The 24,849-nt window shown below is 36.5% G+C and overlaps 1 protein-coding gene across 2 annotated transcripts; it reads right to left on the bottom strand.

Moving 5' to 3' along the window:
* Positions 1-466: 466 nt before the first annotated feature.
* On the bottom strand, positions 467-10,090 carry LOC107851138 (ATP-dependent 6-phosphofructokinase 5, chloroplastic). 2 transcript variants are annotated; one of them, XM_016696065.2, is made up of 13 exons: positions 9,635-10,090; positions 7,802-7,892; positions 6,482-6,555; positions 5,534-5,645; positions 5,310-5,405; positions 5,088-5,189; positions 4,930-5,004; positions 4,394-4,534; positions 3,673-3,789; positions 3,483-3,587; positions 1,686-1,766; positions 1,177-1,305; positions 467-1,067 (listed from the first exon to the last, which is right to left on the bottom strand). In XM_016696065.2, the coding sequence occupies exons 1-13, from the start codon at positions 9,949-9,951 to the stop codon at positions 900-902; spliced, it is 1,608 nt and encodes a 535-aa protein (XP_016551551.2). In that variant the 5' UTR covers positions 9,952-10,090; the 3' UTR covers positions 467-899. The 2 variants fall into 2 exon arrangements, with proteins under 2 accessions (XP_016551551.2, XP_016551552.2); XM_016696066.2 differs by lacking the exon at positions 9,635-10,090 and adding an exon at positions 9,079-9,466.
* Positions 10,091-24,849: the final 14,759 nt, after the last annotated feature.

The raw sequence follows: 24,849 nt of genomic DNA, 5'->3' as shown, positions 1-24,849 counted from the left end.
GACCCCTTGGTGAAAATCCTGGCTCCGCCACTGCATCAAATTGCGTTAATATATCATAGTTAAGTGTTAAATTCTGATTTAGTAGTAACAAAACACACTCAAATTAGGTGGGAACAGCAATAGCTAAGAGGTGCTTTTACACTTTTGGATTTTTTTTTCCAGTGTTACTGAGATATATTTGACAATAAGTGCTACACCAACATTTACAATTAAAATAACGCGGGCCATTTCACTTACTCAAGGGTCAATCAGAGTCTAAAAGGACCACAATAATAATGAAGAATGAACATAGAGTTGATATTCACCTACAAGAAAACAAATTTCAGATCATCTGCATAACACTTAGCTATGATTATATCTGCAAATGCTACAGACAGTCGATGAAATGTAAAACAAACTCAGGCATGTTGCGTCGCAGGATTAATTATCTGCTACTAGCACTAAATGCACCTCATACATATAATGATACATCGATGAAACATTCATTTATTTTTTCATCAAATGATCCTGAAGGATGAATTTCTTCAATCAGAAGAATGTTTTATCGCGTTGTGAAGGAACAAAGTGAAAATGCTAACTTGGATCTCTAAGATAGTTTTCTTCTACATCTATGTTATGTCAGACCCTCCAAAAGCTATGCATTCTTGGAGGATTTGACATGAGTGTGGTAACCATTTTGGATGATCCGAGAAACATAATTTTACACATACCCTTCTGAACGGGTATTCTAAAGTTGTGTACCTTACAAAAAATTGAGTCGTCCCATGCTCTCGTGTTATTCTTTTAACAGCCGGGAATAGGGCAATGCCGTGATTTGCTCAATCTGGCTCCCTGCTCCTCTGCTATACTTTAAAACAAATGTACAGTTTCACCCGAAAAAATTGAGCCGCGCGTCCAATTTAAAGAAAGTCTGGTTGGCCTGTGGATGTCAAGCAACGATGCCACATGCGGCTGTTAGGGTCCACAACCTTGGACTGAGCAATGACTTCTGGAATTGGGAAGTACACATAGTGAGTATTGCATATACCCACTGTGATGCCACTGAATCCAGCAAACGCACCATGAACCTATCAAAAGACCGAGCATTAGTTAAATTGTCAAATATCATCTAATGTAAACCAACAAATACCAAGAATATTTATTAATATAATCACTGAGTGAGGTTGAGAGACTTACAGCATTTTGACCTAGTACAGTGCAGAGAATTCCATCTGATGCATTTGCACGGCATGCACGGATCATGTATGTAGGATCGATGTATTTTACATCAGTTGTAACCCCAAACTCCTTGAAGTACTTCTTGATCTATAAGAAAACAGGTATACCATCTTGAATTTACTCTATAAGAAAAGAAGGAACACGCACAAAAGATTGTCGGAATAAGAAAGCATAGAGACGGGGATGAAGGAAACTGGAAACAGTGAACTATGAACAAATGATTGTATAACGCTCTTATTGGACAAAGATACAAAGGGCCATTACAAGTGATTCTATTAAGTTGCTTTAAATTTTTCTTTTCTTCTACTTCAATAAATCGGTTGTATGACTTCTTAAACATGATGAAAACTCAAAAAGGTAGCGAAGTTCCTAAAAGCCAAAGGTGCAGGCAACTCGCATGTACATCAAAACTAGTCAAGAAATATCTAGTAGCAATCCCATAAATGTGTAGCTTGCCATCCACAAACCTGTTGTTGTATGTGAACACCAATATCTCCAAGTACAGCATTTCCAGATGCATCCTTTGCATTGGTTTTCTCTAGGAAATCCTACAAGAAGGTTGAGTAAGATAGCAGCTAAATAATATAACATCCAGAAGTGATACTTCTGTCTGTTTTCATTGCTCGAATCAACTATAAATGATAAAACGGCGACAAACTTGGAAACACCTAAATGATTGTTTAGGACTTTAAGTTATATTACTTTGACAAAATAAAAACTGGAGAAAAGTAAAAAGCAAAGAAAAATTTGTGTGCAGTGACTCTCTATTAGATAATTTTTCGAAAGCCGATGGTCAGTACTGTTCACCCTTCCTATTAGAATAATTAAATGTTCATTTTCGGTAGTTAATAGTTTTTCAAGTCTTTTTGAACTGTTAATTAGTAGAGAGGATTTACATACGTTCTGTTGGTTAGGTTATCATTAAAATAAATTTATTATCAACATCTAATAAGGTGGGAGTGGCCACTGTGGTGGACAAGATGAGTGAAGTGATACTGAGATGGTTTGTGTGAAGAGGAGATGCATTGACGCCCTGGTGAGGTGGAGTGGGAGGTTGGCTATAGTCGGTATGAGCAGAGGTAGAGGTAGACGTAGACTGAATACGTATTAGAGAAAGGTGTTAGACAGGACATGACACACTTGTAGCTTACCTAGAACATGGCCCGAAAATTTGAAGATCGAGGATTAAGATAGAAGGTTAGTAGGTAGTCGAGCGTTGCCTAGTTTTCCTTATCAGTATTTTTTCATTGTTCTCCTACTAGCTTGTTCTTCAATTTTGTCCTCACCTTGGCTTCGGTTATCATATTATATATTGTTACTACTGTTCTCTTCTACATTGTTTCAGGATGCATTCTTTACTAATGTATTTACTTTACGTACTTGTTTTTTGATATGCTTTACTTGAACCGATGGTCTATCGGAAACGGCCTCTCTACCATCTCAAGATAGGGTAAAGGTGCATACACACCAACCTCCCCAAACCGCATTGGTCTGATTACACTGGGTGTGTTGTTCTATCTAATCAGTACAACAACGACAATTACTAAGCATCAATCCTAGACTGGTAGGCTCAGCTATATAATATCAATATCCACTCTTTTGGACACCGTTCATTGAAGTCGGTGCAATTGATCTGCTAAGATAACCAGGAGGTTCTCTGACACTAGAAATCCTTTACATTTTCACTGACAAGCAAATTTTTAAACAAGTCACTAAACAGATTAAAAAGACTATGAAAACACCAGACATAGGAGAGTTCCCCAACATGAATAAGCAAGCCTTAATTTCAAATTAAAGGGATATCGCCTATTAAAATGTTTTGCTTTCACTATATTCTGTTCTGTTTCTAAATCCACATAGATTTCAATGTTTAGTGAGTCTAGACAACTTACTTCTCTCATGTGTTTTAGGTCTACTTCGTCAGTTTTAAACTTTAGGCAATCGTAGTGCCACCAGCTATGGATCGATGCATTTTAAGGTCCACATCAAACATGACTAAACCATCTCAGCTGGCCTTCTCATTATCCACTGTATGCTTGTACCTTGGCGAAATGTGATCATTTTAAAGTATTTTTTTTGTTATATTTTGACCTGTTGATAAATTTTGCAATCAATAATAGAAAAAGAGAAGAACACAAGGTAATAGCTAAGACTGAAACGTTTTGTTTGTCAATTACAGACGAGAACAGATATATAGAGTTATAAAATTACTGCTTAATTCATGTCCAAATGCAGCAGAGACGAGAGAAAGCAACACAACTAACCTGCCCAGCACCCTCTGCTACACAAACCACGGCTGATCCCTTTGTCTCAAGCAGATATTTTAGATGCTGCAACACGCCATGAGGCCCATGCAGATTAAAAGGCACCTGAGATCAAATAGACATGATCTTATTGAGAAGGCCGTCCTTAAAAATAACTGATCACATAACAACTAATTAAGATTAGACTAACCTCTGGAATCAAGCATATGTCTATCTGTCCACTAGCTAGCGATGCGTGCATAGCTATAAACCCACTGCTACGACCCATCAACTTCACAATTCCGATACCATGATATGCACTATGTGCCTACAGAAAAGAAAAGCCCTTTATGATATAGTAAATAGATTTCAGGGAAGAGTTTTGATGCATGATTGTCTCAGTTGATGGCAAAGTAAATGAGCAATCTTTTTCTACAGATACCATGAGATACCTTCTGGAGGAGTAAACTTCAAAACATTTGAGGGGAAAGAAGCAGGTTGTCAGAACAAAGGACAGATTAAAAAGTTGATAGGGATTATAAGGAATTCCAAGAATGAAATCAAAGGGATCTGACAAGAAGAAGCTTGCAAGTTTGTCAATAAATCATGACTAAATTGGTCTCGAACTTTTATTGAGATTTTTGAGAATTCAAATGCACTTGAAGACACTGAAAAAGAGAAATAGATTACACAGTCAGCAGAATTAAGTCAGAGAAAATCCAGCAGATTTTCAACGGGAGCAAAGCGTTGGAAGGGTGGAAGCAAAAGGCCGGTTATTTATCAGTAGTGTAGGGATTTCGGCATACTTTGCAACCTTCTTGTCCATATAGTGAAACATCCTTTACTTCTAAAAAAAGAAGGGTAAAGTTTTCGTTTATAGATGAATCAGAAGCAGGGGAATCAAAACTTATAGCAAAACTGTAAAGTAGTACCTCAATATAAGCAGAATTAATGGCTCTCTGTGCTTCTTCAACAGCAGTATCAAAACCAAATGTTTTGTCCATAAGCATAATATCATTGTCTATAGTTTTTGGCACACCAACTACAGCTACCTGCATACGTCTTCTACGACACTGCACATCAAGTACACAAAGCAAATTATAATTCCTAAGTGACATCATTACTTCAAAGTTATACCATTGGAAACTACTGAGTTTATATATTTTTTCATGGAGAGGAGAAAAGGCAGACATGATATTATTATCTGTTATGACGTTTTTCCTCTTTGCCGACCAAGCAAACTTTCAATTTGATGTGAGAACATATTGTCACAAAGCATATCAAGATACCCATTATTTGTCTAATGAGAGGAGACTACAGAAAATCATGTATTAAAGAAAAGTCAGTTCTTTAAGCAGTTTTCTGCTACACGGCCATCCTAATTAAGATCAACAGACTCCAACATAACAATATTAACATATCTATTGGTCTACAAGAGCATCATATATAGAGGCCACAATTTGACAACCTCATCATGAATTGCGTTTGCACCAGCGTGTGTACCATTTCCGCCTAGCACAAAGAGCATGTTTATTCTTCTTTCCTGAAATTAAGACAAGAAGTGAATCTTAGATAAAGCCAGCACAATAATTCTGGTGCAAGTGAACTATAGAGTCAGTCAAGAACCCGGATGCTATCCACGATGTCAGAAACTTTAGGTCCTCCACGTGATACACCTAACAAGCTTCCACCAGATAGATGAATATTTTGTACCACTTTCCTGGATAACTGGTAACAAAATATATGACGACTTATATACTTAAATTAAGCCTTTTGCACTTAACTCTAACATACAACAATAACGAACACAAGGAGCATCTGCATAGGGAGTAACAAGGAGCAACTTACTGGCATTTCAGTCAATTCTTCGTTTAAAAACCCACGGTATCCAAATGGAATCCCCACAATTTGCTTCACACCGTATATCTCAAGGGTGATAACTATCTGCGTTCATTGGAAAAACAGGGAGGAGGAGAATAAATAGATAAAACACCGATGCTGTACAATGAACTAGCATGGCTGAAATTTTTTTAAAATAAGAATGAGCAAAATAACAAAGTATATGTTAAGACCTGTCGAATAACATCATTAAGACCTGGGCATAGCCCACCACAGGTTACAATAGCTGCTTTCACCTCCTCTGGTTTGAAATATGTTTTCTCTCGAGGACCAGCACGATGAACCCTAAACAAGATAAATCACATATTTACAACTTATAAGGTCAACAAGCTATGAATTTCAAACTAAATTCCTTTGTTAAAATCATTTTATCTCGGGCCAGAGTGGAAATTCTTACAAGACAGTCAAACCTCTATTAGGTGACGTTCAATACATCTAAAAACACCACAATGACTTACAAGAAGTTAACAATTTGTTTTGTTCAGTAAGATTTTATTTAGTAAATAGACATTAGAGACTTTCTGGAGACATTCAATAAGGCCAAATATTTTCTTTTTGCTTAAAGGATTCTTAGCTCCTTAGTTCTGATTAAAAAAGGATTCTTAGAGCCTTAGTATCGGTATCAGAAAGATCAACGCACAGGTTATAGTTATACAAATAATTAAGTTTTGCATAATAAATGTCATAATTGTGACTTCTGTTCTGCTGAAGATTCATACAACATCAAGTAACATATATAACCAGTAATTCTTAGCAATGCATATGTCCAGTTATAATATTATTAGAAGACTTATTAAGAGGAGTTGTTATTAGAGGTGGAACATCAACTCAAGTATAGCATCTTCCACTGTCTATTTCCACTTCAATGAATTGAGAAAGGACATCTTTGACTCAGAAAGGTAGCATAGAAATGGATCAGACCTAAGTTGGGGATTGGTAGGTCGAATGATGAAAAAAGGAAAAAATTGATAAAGGATTTAACTAATAGCAACATGAAACAAAAGCATGTGGATGTCGAAGATGATTCAATCATCTTAGTGGCAGTGTAGTATTGTATAGGCCACATTTACATAAACTATTGCCATGTAACTTGTTGCTACAGAAACCGTAAAGAAGTTTACCATTGCTCTACCCATGTACAATCAGGATCAATGCACTCAGCGCCAGCAGAAGTTGGAGAGGAATAATTAATAGTCTGAAAAGTAACAGAGGTTTGCATGAATGGATTAGCAAAAGATAGAGTAATAAGGCAACAAAAAGGAACATGTGTTCATTTCTTCATCTGTATACAACAAAATAAGCAGCTTACTTTCTTAGCTATCATTGTTCCACAACAAAATAAGCAGTTTACTTTTTTAGCTATAATTGTTCCAGAACAAAATAAGCAGTTTACTTTCTTAGCTATCATTGTTCCATTCTAACAGTTCACATTGCTTTCAACAAAATAAGGGCAGAGGGAAGGAGTATGCATGGCCCCTTTTAAGTCTCCATAAAAAGACAATGAAATAATACAAAAGGCTTCAGGCTCAAATCCCCACCCCTCCTGCAACTTTTCTCTGTACTGCTAAGGTAGAGAAACAATTAAAAAAAGTAAAGGACAAGAACCAATTTATTTTCTGCTTTTCCATAGAGGTCGATGCTACTCTTTTCAACAAAGAAACCTCTTGCCATCATAAGGTGCATTGACTCTCAAAGACGAGTCAAATATACATACAAATTGTTGTTTCTCCAGCTTATGTTGCACCCCTCTATACTCACCAAGGAATGTACTATGAGCCCCGAATGAAAGGGAAACAGAGAAAAAAGTACTTGCAACTTCGAAATTGAGACTTTTGGCTTTTGATATTTCTTCTTTCAATCAAGAACGGTCCAGACGAGACCTGGAACTCCATTCTGCCAAGAAAGTTTGAAATTGTCATCTATCAAAGTTTTGATTTTAACAATCAGTAGAGTCTCCCAAGCTAGTTGGGGATTACTGCTCTAAAACAGTGCCTGTGTTATTTTATCGAATTCAATGGAGAAAAAGGTTCATAATCATAGAAGCAATTTTCTCGATCTACACCAAATTAAACACTACTTAAACCTTAATCAATAAAGAGCAAAGCTTTTCCACATCTAGATTGAAGAAATACCTATCTATTTGAGACACTAGGGCTGAACAATATCTGACAATTATTAAGCATAAATAAGCTTTATAAGAATTCTGAACAAATCCTTTACCCGCAAATCATGTGGGAGTGAAAACTCGATCAAGAATCTCACTATGTTTCGCATGATTTTTAGAAGTGAAATTAGTCCATTTTGGACATCAAATTCACCAATGTTAGATTGATTAACACCATTGGTACAGATTATAGAAAGTTGCCTTTTGCCACTATGATCAAACTGGAAACGGGCTATCAATGGATGACGAGTTCTAGATTAGAAGGAAAGAAGCTTACTTTAAGAAGTACTCTATCATTGTTATTGATGTATCCATGCCATTCTTCATCTGAGGGATAACCTTGTGCAAAATCCTCAGTGACTGGAGTCCTGCAACACAATTGTTGCACTAAAGTTAGTAATATTACTATCAAACAAGTATTTCTTTCACAATTATTGAATACCATCTAAGGTATCTCTTGGCAAAATTTAACTACTGAATCCGCTAGCCGACTACATTCCAACAAATTATACACCAAAAAAGTTGCCTATTTAAGATACTCAATGATGCCAGATATATTTGAGAAATGAACCAGTTGTAAATCAAGCAGAAAGTTAGCCGATTTAAGATAGTTGAATAACTATACATTGAATTCTAAACTGTAAATACTGCATCCGTCCACTTTTACATAGTTTACTGTCGATCTCGAGACAGTTAGATTTGTAGATGGGTCAAGAGCACGTGTTAGGGTCTTTGGCTTTGTGTTAGTAGCGTGAGTTTGTAAGAAAGTAAGTAAACTGAATAAATAACGTAAACAAAACGGAGATTGAGGACAAATCTGGAGGACAGCGTCGTCCACAGTCTATGAGCGAACTATGACCACAACGTAAAATGAGCGAGTGTGACAACAAGAAAACAGTAAAGAAAGCTAAGGCATTTATACAAACAAATCAAGCCATTTATACTCCATTTCAAGAAAGAAAAATGAGAAACAATAAATAAAAGAACATAGATATAGTCAATAGCAAACCTAGAAAAGAAGAAATAGCACAAAAAAATCAATATTTATGAAAATATGAGCATTTTAAACTATAAAGTTTGTATTTTTTTTTTTTTAATTTGCTGAGAATTCCATCCATGCATATGTTTTATCGGTGGCAAATGGGCGGACTGAACTGAATTTGAGTGAGTCAACATGGACTGAGTTAATAAATACAGGTCAAGCCTAATTCCTGCTAAGTTTTAATTGTTTTATTTATACTTTTATATTTTTTTAGTATAAAATATAATTACTATTTTCTTTATTATGACCATATAAAACATGTTTTGATAAAATTTCTAATGGAACAATTTGGCTATGTGTCAACCCATCAGATAATAAATAAGCGAGCCAATGATCAGCTCAAACTTGAACAAGTCGTGATTTCATGAGCTAATTTTGCCAATCAGCTCAAACTTGAATGGATTATGATTTCATGAGCTAATTTTGTCATGTTTACATGAGCTATATTCTGTTTATTCTCAAAAGGTGTGATAAAATACACAGCAAAACAATGTTATAAAAGTAAGAACTACCTCATTTTGAGACAGAAAGTGGAAGGATACGAAACAACATCAGGAGAAACATCAGTAATATGAGGTATATTAAAACAAGCTTCGAGTTCTCTTTGATACTTCACTTTCCATTCCGGATCACTGAAATCAATTTCCTTACTTACTTTCGCTACTACTCTCATTCTCATTTTCCGGCAAGTTACAAGTGGCAACTCTGTTAACTTAACGGAGCTGATTAGTAGTAGCTCATTATCGCCGTAAATAGTCATTGATGGCTGAATCATGCTCTTTCCGATCGCCAGCAAAAGCGAATTCATTGAAGCAAAATATATGCTTTTACAATTATACTCTTCTTCTATTTAGCCGTATTTAATTCTCAATAAAACATCTACTAAACAGGAATAACTCACTCAACTATACCTTTTATTTAATAATTTTTAGCGTAAAATGAGCTAAAACAACACTTATTTTAATATTTTTTTCAGCTTAAAGTGAGCTAAAAGACACTTATTTTGAAACGCAGAGTCAAATAAAACATTAAAAATAAAATTCAAACAGAGTGTTATGATGAAAATACCTCATTTTGAGACAGAAAGTGGAAGGATACGAAACTGCATCGGGGAAAACATCAGTAATATGAGGAATATTAAAACGAGCTTCGAATTCTCTTTGATACTTCACTTTCCATTCCGGATCGCTGAAATCAATATTGTTAGATACAACAACGGCGCTTTTTGCTTGTGCTACAACTCTCATTCTCATTTTCCGGCAAGTTAACGGCGGAGACAACTTTATTAACTTAACGGAGCTGATGAGTAGTAGCTCATGGTCGCCGTAAAAATTTGTTGATGGTCGGATCGTGCTCGTTCCGATCGCCGGAGAAAGTGAATTCATTTTGTGTAAAATGTCTAGGAGTTTCGAAGAATAATGTAGAAAAGTTTCTGCTTTGTTTTTGTTTTTTTTCTTTTTTTTTTTTTTGTATAAAGAGGGAAAAAGGAAGAACAAAGTCAAAAGTGGATTTTCTAGTTGTTTCGCTTTTTTTCCCTCATATATATGGAATATATTTCCGTTTTGAGAAGGGAGCTTCGACTAAAGATTACTAGTTTAAGTCTTGAAAATAGTCTTGGGCAAAATATAAGGTAGGATTTCGGATAATAAACTCTTGTGATGGAACTACCTTATACATAATGGAAAATTTTAGTGTATCAATCTGTCTTTTTCTTTTATATATACATATTTTGATTTTGAGTGGAGTTTACTAGGCCTTCTAATTAAATTGAGTGGAGTTTACTAGGCCTTCCAAATAAAGACATTTTGGTGGAGTCTTTTCCATTCAGGGCGAATTGTGACGGTCGTTTGGTTCAAAATCAGGTTATTTTGAGATTGTAATCGAAATTATAAAAGTGTTAAAGGAGATTTAGTTAAAAATTTTATTGAAAAATTCTAATGTATGGATTAGGTTGGTTATTGCGAATTCGACTCTTGCTAAAGACATTCTTTTTCTTTAACTTTCTGAATTCTATTATCAAAAGTTGTAACTCTGTCATGACTAGGACTATAATTAAGATTGCCTTGTGGGATTGTGACATAGCAATACAAACATTATGTTGCTAGGCAAAGTTGTTTTGTGATGTTCATTAACTTCTTTTTTTAGACAAATATTTTAATTTTCGAATAGCATTCAAGATCTAATTCAAATGATTGCGTGAAGTCTGGCATCCGGTATGCGGTCCCACTAAACAAGGCACTGTCCAACAAAAGCAACTTCATACTAATGCTCGTACTTAGAACCTCTGATTAAGGTTTCTATGAGATTTTTTTTTTTTCGTAAGTAGCACTTTATTTACCAAAGCAGCAGTTTGGACAAACCAGCCCCAAGAGTTGCTGCAGCAGAGGTAACATAACTGTCCTCTTGGTGGTTGTGCACCGTGTATATTGCAATGAATAGAAGGCTTGCAGCTAAGGACAGATAGGCTAAATGGGGCGTTGCAGATTCTACGACATGTCCGGTATGCTAAGGGGATGATGAAGTCATTGATCACACTTTTGCTGGCACAGTGTGGACAAAGCTTTTGCTGTGGCAAGTGGAGAGTACATGGACGAGGATCCCATCAAGCTTAGACTAACTTGTAGTTTACAAGAACTTATATGTAAGAGAAATTACTTTTCTCAACCATAACAAAATGACATGCTTAAACAGTTTCGACTCTGCAGACCACTCTGCTGAAATATGGACCAAACTGCTTACATGGTTTGGCATCACCTGGAGTGTTTATGGATGGAATCAGGAACTACAAGCTACTCTTCAACACCTAATTTTGTCCCTTCCGAAGTCTAATTTTATTTATTTTTAGTTCACCTTACCATGTGTCCAACCCCATGTAATCATATCCCACAAAAATACAAAAATAAACAAAAACAATACCTCTTAACTAATTTATCTTATACTAACAACCTACCCAATCAAAAGCTTCCACCTCCCTACCCACTCACATTTTTATTCTCACAATAACAAACTAAAAGAAGGGGCCACAAGGAACTTCTAGGATTCTTCATTCATCTTCTATTTTCCTACTCACAGAAACCCACTCAAAAAAACACTCATCATCTTCATTCATGCACCACAGATTCCATTAGAGAACACAAAAAATTTCCAAAAATTCCATTTTTTCACATAATTATTCACAATGCTTTCCACTCATCCTCACGCCTCTCATCCATTACTGACCCTCACAAAAAAACACCAGTAATTCTCACAGAGCACTCATCTTCAGGAATTCCATTTTTTTTACTAAAAAACGAACACCCACCATTGACACTTGCACACACACATTCACGGATAGGGGAAGACACCCAGCTGATTTTCACGCAAAAATCCTAGACCCCCATCTACACTCACCGGAGATAACAACAACAATACAAATTCCCGCTCACGAGAGGCACGCACACAGTAATAACACCAGGAGAGGGAGAAAAATGAGAGAGAAGAGAGTGATGCGCGAAAGAGAACAGGGAGAAAACAAAATCAGGTTTCGGGTTACTGTTTCGGCGCCATAGTCGCCAGATTTCGACTGGTTTCGCTAGTTTTGCCCTTCGCAACTCACTGGAGCTCAGTTTTGATTGATTTTCAGTTCATCGTTCGATCAATTCCATCTTAAATCTCCCCATCTCATCATCTCCTTTGATTTCAAGATTAGTTCGTGAACGGGACTGGTTTGTGCTGTTGCGATTTTCATCTCAAGTTCTTTGGTATTCGTTACTGGTTTTGGGTTTAGTTTTGGGTTTCAATTTCTCAATACCGAGCTGGATAGATTCGTCGCTGAGGCTTAAGTCGAAGTTATCGAAGGCGGGTTCTCTTTATTTCGTCAAATAACATTCATCAAAAGCGGTATTAAGGTCCATCCCTCAACTCTACTATTCTTATTATTATCTCGAATGTGTTTAAATGTTGGTGGTATGGTGTGTTTGTGAGTTTGTTTGAGCCATGTTGATTATCATTGTCTTGATTTTTATCTCGAAATTGAATACTTGAGAATTGGGTTAGTTGTGAGATTGATAATAAATAAGGGCGGAATTACGAAATTGATAAAAAGGGAGAATTTAGATTAATTTTGGTTTATTTTTGTTTGTTTAATTCAGAATGAGCATGGATATTGTTGGAACGCAATAGAATCATGATATGTCGAATGAATAGGCAAAAGTTTAGGTTCGGGAAGGCAAATTTAGGAATGATGTTGGATTGAATGTGTGGAATGTTGAATGTGTTGAATGCTTTCTAGTTTATCTCAGGAAATTGAAATTGTATTCATTTACCGGGCAATGCCCCAAAGGAATTGTATTTATTCACCGGGGAATGCCCCGAAGTATCTTGTACACGAAGACGGCGCACGATCAAGGCCCGGAACGTCGGGTGGAGTTTGATTTATGATCAGCTTAGGATTAGTTTAGAATAGAGTAGGTTTACATTTCCACATTTTTTTTTATGTTTCGGGTATGTATAATTGGACTGTACACTATTTTTTGGGATTCGTATGTTTGGTTTGTTTGATTGATTATTTTTTTATGTGTTTTGTGTGGTTTATACATCCGTAGTGTCAAATTAGCCGATATGCTTCACCAAACGACCGTGGTCGAACCACGGGATCGGGGGGTGCCTAATACCTTCCCATCGGTCAACAGATTTCCTTAGCTGGAATCTCTGTTCGCGGATCAGTTTTAGAGTCAAATTGTTTTGAAAAAGGATTTCCAAAGGTAACTTGGCACACCTAATTTATGTCAAGTGGCGACTTTGAATAAAAAATATAAATAATCCTTTTTCGAAATAAAAATTCTTCATTTTGTCACTTAATAACAAAAAACCCTTTCGAAACTTAATCCATAATCTTTTGGAGTATGAAAAAGGGGTGTGACAGGATCAACTGGAAGAAGTGTTATTTCCTTCTACGGGTATGCAGAATCTGTATATGCAGAACAACAACTTCAACTAGTTCAAGTTTAAAACAAGAACTCAATGAAGTACAAAAAAAAACCCTTAACACAAGATCAAAGTGATCTTTCTTGTTTTTAGAAGTGTATTTTATTTTCAGAAATCAAGATGAAACAGAAATGGCTAAGTCGTCTGAATTCACGGAGTTTCCTTAAGGAAATAATTTCCCTCACTGTACCCGAGGTTGTGAAAGTTTTCCTCCCAGGATAAAATGGTCAAACAGACCAATTGTAGCGGTACCTCAAACAACTGGAATATCTTCAAACGCACAGAACGTTTTGATTGATCACACAGTAATTTTGAAGACAGGAAGAATTTTGTATTCTGTGAATTTCGTATCTAAACCTGTGAATGAAAACAGGTTTATATAGACATAACATGCCTTTTTGAAAAGGTGGCATTGGTTCAATTAAATGGTTTGTTCTCAAAATAGTGTACCAGTTCATGAAACAGTGGCACCAGTTAGCACCAGATCTCATCGATCGATCATTTGCCAAATCCAAATTCCAACAGTGTACCATTTCACGAAACAGTGGCTTTGATGAAGTATTCGAATTCTGCATGCATGTATAAATGGAGGTTCGAAACACTACAGAAAAAAGAAATGGTTTTTTCGAAATTCAAATAAAGTTTGTCCAAAAAGATAGATCTTATCGATCGATCATTTGCCAAATCCAAATCCAAATCTGAAGCCGAGCGACGACGACGATGACGACGATGCGAGGCATCTCTATTTTCTTGCCTCACTTATCATGTGGAGTAAGTGTTCATTATTATAAACATTCCAAAGTTCCCTTTCAATTTTGGGAGTACACTTTTTAAATCGCTGTCTCCTTTCCTCCACCATTTTTCTCTTCATTTTCCATTCACACTTTCTTCACACTTTGAACCCAACAATACCCCACATGAATGGAGAATGACTATCTTTCGTAAAAGTTTTACAATTTGAACCCAACAATCCCCCACATGAATGGAGAATGACTATTTTTCGTAAAAGTTTTACAAGTATGTGATCATCAAGCAAAGACTGATTGCATCTGGATAAGTGGGTTTCACTTTGAACTTTCCATAGTGAACATGCATCGAATGCACTCGGTTAATCAGTAGATTTGATATATTTAAACCGTTGAGCTTTAATGTACACCTAGACAATACATGTCATACAACCAGCCTTTTAACGTTTATGGTTCTCACGGTTTTGCTCTTTTCAACCATGAACACGTTCCAATTTCATGAGAGCTTAGAGAATAGTCCTTTACTAACATTCTCCTTGAAGAGGCTTCCACTTCTTCCTCACATAGGTGATTTCTAAACGTTCAATCCTATAGATTAAACTATTTGGCCAAATCTGCCAAATTTAGATAATCATTAAAAGACTTTTCACTTTAAGTCTTATCCTTGATTACTATACATTGTCTACATCATGAGAATGGGTTGGGTAATTGACAATGTTGAACCTGTCAGACACAACTTTGTTTGATCTCCTTGAACCTAGCTCTTGGGATCTCCAGTCTGCTAGGTAGAGTTACCGTCATGCTGACTTATCCTAGGCCTTAAACTCATTCCCTTGGATGCCCTTTCCACTCCTTCTCTATATAGGCCTTTTGTAAGTGGATCCGACACATTATCCTTTGACTTTACATAGTTATCAGTGATAATTTCACTAAAGAGAAGTTCCCAAACGGTATTATGTCTCCGTTGTATGTGACGAAATTTACCGTTGTACATCATGCTCCCTGCCCTACCTATTGCCGCTTGGCTATCATAGTGTATACATACTGGTGCCACTGGCTTGAGCCAATAAGGAATATCTTCTAAGAAATTCTGGAGCTATTCTGCTTCTTCACCGGCTTTATCCAATGCGATAAATTCAGATTCTATTGTAGAGCGAGCAATACAAGTTTGTTTGGATGATTTCCAAGAGACTGATCCTCCACTGATAGTAAATACATATCCACTTGTGGATTTTACTTCGTTCGATCCGGTTATCCAATTTGCATCCCCATATCCTTCAAGTACCGCAGGATATTTATTATACTGCAAAGCATAATCTTGAGTGTATTTAAGATACCCCAAAACTCTTTTCATTGCCATCCAATGAGTTTTGTTGGGATCACTCGTGTACCGACTCAATTTACTAATAGTACATGCTATGTCGGGTCGTGTACAGTTCATTATATACATTAAGCATCCCAATACTCTTGCGTACTCCAATTGTGAGTCACTTTCACCTTCATTCTTTCGAAGTGCAAAGTTCACATCCAATGGAGTCTTGGCAATACCGAATTCCATATATTTGAACTTGTCAAGTACTTTTTCGATATAATGAGACTGTGACAATGCTAACCCTTATAGAGTTCAATGGATTCTTATACCTAAGATCACATCTGCAACTCCAAGGTCTTTCATATCAAACTTGCTCTCGAGCATTCGTTTGGTTGTATTTATGTCAGAAATGTCTCTGCTGATGATCAACATATCATCCACATATAAACAAATAATGACTTGGTGATTTAGAGTGTCTTTAATATATACACATTTATCACATTCATTTATCTTGAGCCCGTTTGCATTTTGGTTTGGTCAAACTTCGCGTGCCATTGTTTAGGTGCTTGCTTTAGTCCATACAATGACTTAATAAGTCTACATACCTTATTCTTCTTTCCTGGAACCACAAAACCCTCAGGTTGTTCCATGTATATTTCTTCATCCAATTCTCCATTTAGGAAAACGGTTTTCACATCCATTTGATGGATTTCAAGACCATATACCACAGCCAAGACAATTCACATTCGAATCGATGTTATCCTTGTTACTAGCAAGTATGTATCAAAGTAATCAAGGCCTTCTTTTTGTTTGAAGCCTTTTACTACAAGTTTTGTCTTGTATTTGTCAATAGTGTCATCTGCTTTCATTTTTTTTTTGAAAATCCATTTAGAACCTAAAGATTTATTTTCGGGAGGAAGATCAACCAATTCCCATGTATGGTTGCTTAAGATTAAATCAATCTCACTATTGATTGCCTCTTTCTAAAAGGATGAGTCTGACAACGACATCGCTTCTTTAAACGTTTGAGGCTCATTTTCTAAGAGAAATGTTACAAAATCCGATCCAAACGAAGTTGGCATTCTTTGACGTGTACTGCATCTTAGATTTTCTTCATTATGTACATTCTCACTTGGTTCATCTCGAGGTCGTTTAGATCCTCCACTAGACTGTTCATGTCTAAGTTTATACGGGTAAATATTTTTAAAGAATTTAGCATTATCTGATTCAATTACCGTATTTTCATTTATATCCTGATGTTCGGATTTATGAATCAAAAATCGACATGCTTTACTACTTTTAGCATATCCTATGAACACGCAATCCACCATCTTAGGTCCTAGCTTAACCCTTTTAGGCATAGAAATTTGGACCTTTGCTAGACACCCCCACACTTTGAAATATTTCAAGTTGGGTTTCCTTCCTTTCCATTTTTCATAAGGAATTGATTGTGTCTTACTATGGGGAACTCTGTTAAGTATACGATTAGCTGTAAGGATAGCCTCCCCCCATAAGTTTTACGGTAAACCAGAACCTATAAGTAAGACATTCATCATTTCCTTCAAAGTTCAGTTTTTCCTTTCCGAAATTCCATTAGATTGAGGTGACTATGGGGACGTAGTTTGATGAATGATTCCATTCTCTACACATATTTGCGCAAAGGGAGATTGATACAAGTACGACCACGAAGATGGACGCATGTGAGAATGTAATGAACTCGGGGCTTGGAGTGTGCGAGTGAAGGACTTAAAACACACCAAACCGACCCTAATATCACACTTGGAGTGTAAAGAGGATCCTTGGAACACAACAAGGCAGCCCCTAAATACACTTGAAGGGAGCCTAGCTTTTAAAAGGGCATTTTGGATATTTTGTATTTTATTTGTAACCTAGTATAAATAGAACATTGTAGGTCTTTTAGACTTAGATTATTCATGATGTTGTAAGTCTTGAAACACAAATAAACACAAGTCCTCTCTCCTTGAGGCACCAAAACTGAAATTAGGCATAGAGAGTGTAGAATCACTCTTGTTGATCTCATGGCTTGGAAACGTGATGCTTGGGAGGTGATTCCGACCTTGTGTCTTCGTAAGAGATAGGTGAACGTTGTGTGTAGTGTTAAGGGTCCAAGAGTGAAATATGCTCTTGGGTTCTTAAGATTATACCTTTATTAAGTCTATCTAACTATCCTTTTACTTTTATAGTAATCTTGTAGTAGTTTGTGTTCTTGTAACCGTTTCTATCTCTAGTTAGTAAAACCGCGTGTTGTTCCTATCTTGTTATTGTTGTCCATCTCATCATATTATTTTTGTTTTGGTGTATTTACACCTTCAATATCTTGTTGTTATTGTGTTTTTATTGTTGTTGTAGTGAATCCGAGAGTGGTCACCAAAGGGGTCCTCGGTTCTTCAAACTTATGGACTGATTTGGTGTTTGTTTCATATTTTTCTTGTCTTTATTATATCATTTGGTATCAAAGCATGGATAGATCTTGTTCCTACAAGATCACTCTTGGGCTTGCTTGATTAGAAAATTCAAAAAAAGAAATTATTGAAAAGCTGAAAAATAAAAAATAAAATGCAATCTGCCCGTGTTGTGTTCTTGGACGAGAATTACGTTCTTGTTGTGTCTTGGCCGAGATTTTTGTTTGTCTTGAGTGTTTCTAGTGTTATCTTTGTTCTTTACTAAAACTTGAGTCCATATCTAAGTTTGAGCTTTGTTGTTGTTGTCGTGAACAAGTAAGACCGTGTGGTAGACATTATTGTTGAAAAACTTGACTTGGCCATGTGTGTTGTTGTTGTTGTTGAAAAGAGTGTTGTTGTTGTAGTTCTTGCTGAATGTTGTTGTGTTCTTGAAGTTCTTCACAACCTTCATCTCTTGTTAAAATCGAAGACACAACACTAAAGAGACTTGGCCGTTTGTTGTTGTGGATTGGAGTTGGCCATTGGAATTGTTGTTGTTCTTGAAGATTGTTGTTATTGTTATTGGTGTGGTTGTTGTTGTTCTTGAAGTTCTTCACCTTCCTTCATATATTGTTAGAACATAAAGTGAGTGCTAGATCCTAAAAGGTGAAGGAAAAAGGTGTATGTACTTGTTAGTCTTGAAAGACCCCTAACCACCAAAAGACTTTATATCACTTCTCAACTACTTTTCCATGATTTAAGGATCCATGTTTTAAGGAGAAGTACAAGAAAAAGTTAAGTCTTGAAAATTGAAAAAGGCTCCAAGACTTATTTTTCCTCCTAAAATAAATTCCACCAATCCAAATTAATTTTTGACCAAGACTTGAACATTTGAGAATAACCATTTAATGAAATCGAACCAATACATGGCCACCACGTCATCATTGCTACTGTTCACCCAATATTTTGGAGCTCAAATTTTAGATTTCTTAGTTTCATTTTGTTGTCTCTTAGTTTCGCTTAATTGATCCTAGTACTAATTAACAATCTAGTAAACTTCTACTAGGTTGTCACTTAGTTCTAGAATCCATTGTTCGTGTCTACGTTTCTTTTGTGCTTTTTATCTTTTGTAAATTCGTTGTATCTTGTTGGTTCAAGTCTGTAAGCAAATTTTCTTTAAGTCAACTCAAACAAAAATCTATTCTGGGCCAAGGTGAACTCCTCCCTCAATCACTTACGAAGTACAAGCTGGCTTTCAACACTTGTGAAACTAAGTGTGGGGTAAAAATTGAGAGTAAGAGTGTGGTGAGGCAGTTTTGAGCTAACAAGTTTGTTTGTTTTGTTGTTCGTTGTTGTCTTTTCTTAGGTACCGTGGCTGCGACCAATCTTAATGCCACGTTTGACCGCATCACTGATAATATTGAAGACATGGAATGGCACGTTCAAAGGCTACGCCAATTGGTATCCATACTTATCCCAACAATTCCAAAATCTAAGGTTCAAACACCTTGTGGTGAGAGCTTCCCAAAGGAATTTGCTGCCCAAACTTGTGAAGGACTTTCACACCAAGTTAAAGACGAACGTACTCATGAACGTCAAGGTAAAATATCTATCTCTTACACTTTGGTACATGTGGATGATGGACGTGTGACTAATAAGCCATTGAGTGTGAGTAGTAGCTTACCTACGTATAAGTCTATTAATTCCTTACCACTTGTGGATGATGTACATGTTGTGCGAGTGGATACACTAGTTAATCCTATAGATGACCGAATCGACACTTCTAGTAAGATCGATTTGTGTCCACCTAGTGTTGACGCTATTGTGTTGAATAAAAGTACATCGTCGAGTGAAATTTGTGTTGACCAACTTGTGTGTAAAACTTGCCCACCACTTGAGAATATGTGTGATATGATTAATGAGTCTCAAGTGAGTGAAGAGTTTGAAAATATTGGTCAAGAAAAAAAAAAGTGAACCCGTGAGCCTATGTTGTTGTAAAGATTCTAATATTTGCTTGGCTCATAGGGTTAATTGTGTGCTTGACATATCTTTGAAACTTGATAATGATTCCTTAGAGAGTGAAAGTTCCAAATCTGTCTGCAGGTTAGATCATTCACTCTTTAGGTAAAATGTCTTGTTTGAAGGTAGTTTAAACACTCCTAATAGGCCAAGTGGTGAAAATGATGGTATAGCTTGCCTTGGAAGCTATAGCCTAATGCTAACCCAGTATGGTGTGACAACATTCCTCCTAAAGATAGAAATTTCTTCTTGGAAGATGAGAGTACTCTTAAGGGTAAGGAATGTGTGGTCTTGGAAATTACTTCTTTTTCTACTTTGTGTGGCTTTTTCGAGGACACCATAGTAGAAGTAGAATTGAATGCCACATTTCTATACTTTCTCTTTACTTGTGATGATATGTATGCCAATGTAGAGAGCAGGCCGTGTGGTTATGGTAAAGACTATGGGAAACGGGTGTGTTGTTTATACCCGTGTCTATGGCCACTCTTCCCATTTGATCCCGGTACCATCTTAGGGTGGGGAAGATTTACTCTCGGCTTAGGTGCATTTCTTTTGGGTGCTTATCATAGCCAAGTCCATGGTGAATTTTTCGATAGATTCACAATGTTTAACACTAAAGACTCTTGATTATATGTCAAATATGAACTACCTTGGCATGTCGAGACTTGTTGTTGGCCGAGACTTGAACTCAAAGGGTCCTCGGTTTCTTTTTTTGTTGTGGCCTGTTTTGAGTGAATATTATTATTGTTTATTTTTTCTAACCCTAAACCTCATGCCATGAGGGAGTGTGCTTGTTTGTCTTTCTTTGATTTTGCAAGGCATGGATTCGAGGTCGAATCCTTTTTAAAGAGGGAAGGATGATACAAGTACGACCACGAAGATAGACGCATATGAGAATGTAATGAACCCGGGGCTTGGAGTGTGTGAGTAAAGGACTTAAAACACACCAAACTAACCCTAATCTCACACTTGGAGTGTAAAGAGGAGCCTTGGAACACAACAAGGCAGCCCTAAATACACTTGAAGGGATCCTAGCTCTTAAAAGGGCATTTTGGACATTTTGTATTTAATTTATAACCTAATATAAATAGAATATTGTAGGGCTTTTAGACTTAGATTGCTCATGATGTTGTAAGTCTTGAAACACAAAGAAACACAAGTCCTCTCTCCTTGAGGCACCAAAATCGAAATTAGGCATAAAGAGTGTGGAATCACTCTTGTTGATCTCATGGCTTGGAAACGTGATGCTTGGGAGGTGGATTCTAACCTTGTGTCTTCGTAAGAGATAGGTGAATGTTGTGTGTAGTGTTAAGGGTCCAAGAGTGGAATATGCTCTTGGGTTCTTAAGATTATACCTTCATTAAATCTATCTAACTATCCCTTTACTTTTATAGTAATCTTATAGTAGTTTGTGTTCTTGTAACCGTCTCCATCTCTAGTTAGTAAAACCGTGTGTTTTTCCTATCTTGTTATTGTTGTCCATCTCGTCATATTGTTGCTGTTTTGGTGTATTTACACTTTCAATATTTGTTGTTATTGTATTTTCATTGTTGTTGTAGTGAATCCGAGAGTGGTCATCAAAGGGGTCCTCGGTTCTTTAAACTTATGGACTGATTTGGTATTTGTTTCGTGTTTCCCTTGTCTTTCTTGTATCAGAGATTCATATTCTCCGCCCCTATCACTTCTTATCATTTTGATCTTTTTGTCTAACTGATTTTCAACTTCAGTTTTATATTGCCTAAACGCATCTATTGCTTCATCCTTACTATATAGCAAGTAGACATAACAATATCTAGTGCAATCGTCAATAAAAGCAAAGAAATACTTTTTCCCACCACGTGATAGTGTTGACTTCATATCACAAATATCAGTGTGTATTAAGTCTAAGGGATTGAAATTCCTTTCAACAGACTTATAAGGATGCTTTGCATACTTCGATTCCACACACGTTTGACACTTTGATTTATTGCACTCAAAGCTTGGCAAAACTTCTAAGTTAATCAATTTTTGTAACGTTTTGTAATTAATATGGCCTAAATGTTCATGCCATAAATTATGGGACTCAAGCAAGTAAGAAGAATTTAAACTTTTATTTATTTCAACATTCATTACATTCATCTTATAAAGGTCCTCGATGAGATAGCCTTTTCCTACATACATTTCTTCTTTGCTAATTATAATTTTTTCAGAAACGGTTACACATTTGAATCCGTTCTTGTCTAGAAGTGAAACAGAAATTAAGTTCCTACATAATTCTGGAACATACAAGACATTGTTAAGTGTCAAGACCTTGCCCGAAGTCATTTTCAAGCACACTTTCCCTATTCCTTTCACCTTAGCAGTAGAAAAGTTAGCCATGTAGATATATTCTTCTACTTGAGCCGGAGAAAATGATGAAAACAACTCTTTGTTGTCACTTACATGGAGGGTGGCACTAGAATCCATCCACCATTCGCGAGGATTCCCCACCAAGTTGCATTCTGAGAGCATAGCACAAAGATCATCACATTCTTTGTTGGACTCAACCATATTAGCTTGGTTCTTTTTTCTTGCCTTTCTTAGGGGCATGAAAATCTGTGGACTTGTGGCCAATCTTACCACAATTGAAGCATTTTCCCTTGAATTTCTTCTTGGGTTGATTACTTCCTTGTTCAACTTTCTTCCTTTTCTTAGAATTGTTTTGATCATCTTCTACAATATGTTCTCCATTAATTGTAGAATTCCTTTTTGACCTTCTCTCGGCAGCCTTATTATCCTCTTCAATACGCAGTCGGACAATAAGATCTTCAACAGTTATCTCCTTGTGTTTATGCTTCAAGTAGTTTTTGAAGTCTTTCCACAAAGGTGGTATCTTCTCAACTATCGCTGCTACTTGAAATGCATCATTCACAATCAAACTTATAAAACAGTTTATGTGAGTATTAAGAACCTTTTTAATTTGTTCAACTAAGGTATTTTTCAAAGATATACCTTCTACTAGGAGATCATGTATGATGACTTGCAACTCCTGCACTTGAGAGACAACTGATTTGCTATCTATCATTTTAAAGTCCAGGAACCGTAAAACAAGGAATTTCTTAATTCCCACATCCTCTATTTTATATTTTCGTTCAAGTGCCCCCTACAATTCCTTTGATGTCTTAGTTCCGTTGTAAACATTGTAGAGGTCGTCTTGGAGACCACTCAGAATATAATTCCTGCAAAGGAAGTCTGAATGTTTTCAAGCTTCTACAATTACGAAACACTCTTTGTTCGAGGTTTCCTCGGGCACCTCAAGAGCGTCTTCGCTAGTGAACCGTTGCAGATACAAAGTGGTGAGGTAAAAGAACATCTTTTTCTGCCATCGCTTAAAGTCAATGCCCGCAAATTTTTCAGGCTTCTCCGCCGGTGCCATTGTAGGCGAAGCATTTGTATGACTTGATGTGGCAATATTAGTTGCCCTCACAGACGTTGCATCTTGCATTTGACTATCGCTTGTCATTTTTCCTGTCACCACAAGACAGAAAAATTTAGTATTTTCAGAATACTACTTATAAAGTTAAATAACTTTTTAAACTTTTCTTCTTGTTTCTAGTTAACGATGAAGTTTTTATAACTTCAAATCGCCAACCGAGTGAACTTAACTTGTGATGAAGATTTTATGTCTTCTAATCACTAGTTAAATTCAAGCGGAGTAGAAAGCTTAAAGCTTTAATCTCCAAAACAAGTAATACAGATTCTATAAATTTATTTCCTTAAGATTGTTATTTCCTTCTACGGGTATGCAGAATCTGTATATGCAGAACAAGAACTTCAACTAGTTAAAGTTTAAAACAAGAACTCAATGAAGTACAAAAAATACCCTCAACACAAGATCAAAGTGTTCTTTCTTGTTTTTAGAAGTGTATTTTATTTTCAGAAATCAAGATGAAACAGAAATGACCAAGTCGTCCGAATTCACGGAGTTTCCTTAAGAAAATAATTTCCCTCACTGTAACCGAGGTTGTGGAAGTTTTCCTCCCAGGATAAAATGGCCAAACAGACCAATTGTAGTGGTACCTCAAACAACTGGAATATCTTCGAATACACAGAACGTTTTGATTGATCACACAGAGTAATTTTAAAGACAGGAAGAATTTCGTATTCTGTAAATTTCGTATCTAAACCTGTGAATGAAAGCAGATTTATATAGCCATAACATGCCTCTCTGAAAAGGTGGAGGTTCCAAACATTGTTTTGAATTCTGAATGCACGTATAAATGGAGGTTTGAAACACTGCAGGAAAAAGAAAAAACATTTTACTGCGTTTGCGTTTTCCCAAAAATAAATGAATCTGAATCCGTGCGATGACGACAGCGCGAGACATCTCTTTTTTCTTGCCTCACTTATAATGTGGAGTAAGTGTTCATTATTATAAACATCCACCGAGTGCATCCACCGAGTCGGGTGGTAGATTTGATTATTATCAAACGTGATTATTATCCAATCACGTTTTCCCAATCATAAAAGGTGGATGTTTATCACCCGACTTTAGCAGGCGCTCTATACTACATCTGACAAGAACGCAATCATAGAGTAAAAAAAGGGCAGCCCGGTGCACTAAAGCTACCGCTATGCGCGGTGTCCGGGGAAGGGCCCCACCACAAGTGATGTATCGTACGCAGCCTTACCTTGCATTTCTGCCGGAGGCTGTTTCCAAGGCTTGAACCCGTGACCTCCTGTTCACATGGCAGCAACTCTACCAATTACTCCAAGACTCCCCTTCAACGCAATCATAGAGTGTTCAACAGAAATCCACAAAGCCCTCAACAAGTCCGTCAACTGATGATACAGGAAACTCATTCAAGCGGTAGCAACTTC

This window comes from Capsicum annuum, chromosome 12 (genome assembly GCF_002878395.1).
Source record: "Capsicum annuum cultivar UCD-10X-F1 chromosome 12, UCD10Xv1.1, whole genome shotgun sequence".
Classification (NCBI taxonomy): Eukaryota; Viridiplantae; Streptophyta; class Magnoliopsida; order Solanales; family Solanaceae; genus Capsicum; species Capsicum annuum.
The sequence above is the reverse complement of the archived record's forward strand: the minus strand, read 5'-3'. Positions and strand labels throughout refer to the sequence as shown.

What these genes read in the sequence shown, in the direction of transcription:
- LOC107851138 (XM_016696065.2), bottom strand. Translation starts at nt 9,951, where the DNA reads ATGAATTCACTTTCTCCGGCGATCGGAACGAGCACGATCCGACCATCA. An exon ending in TGTACATGGGTAGAGCAATG is followed by an intron (nt 5,646 to 6,481) that starts GTAAACTTCTTT and finishes TATCTTGTTTAG; the next exon opens with GGTTCATCGTGCTGGTCCTC. An exon ending in CTGTACTAGGTCAAAATGCT is followed by an intron (nt 1,068 to 1,176) that starts GTAAGTCTCTCA and finishes GTCTTTTGATAG; the next exon opens with GTTCATGGTGCGTTTGCTGG.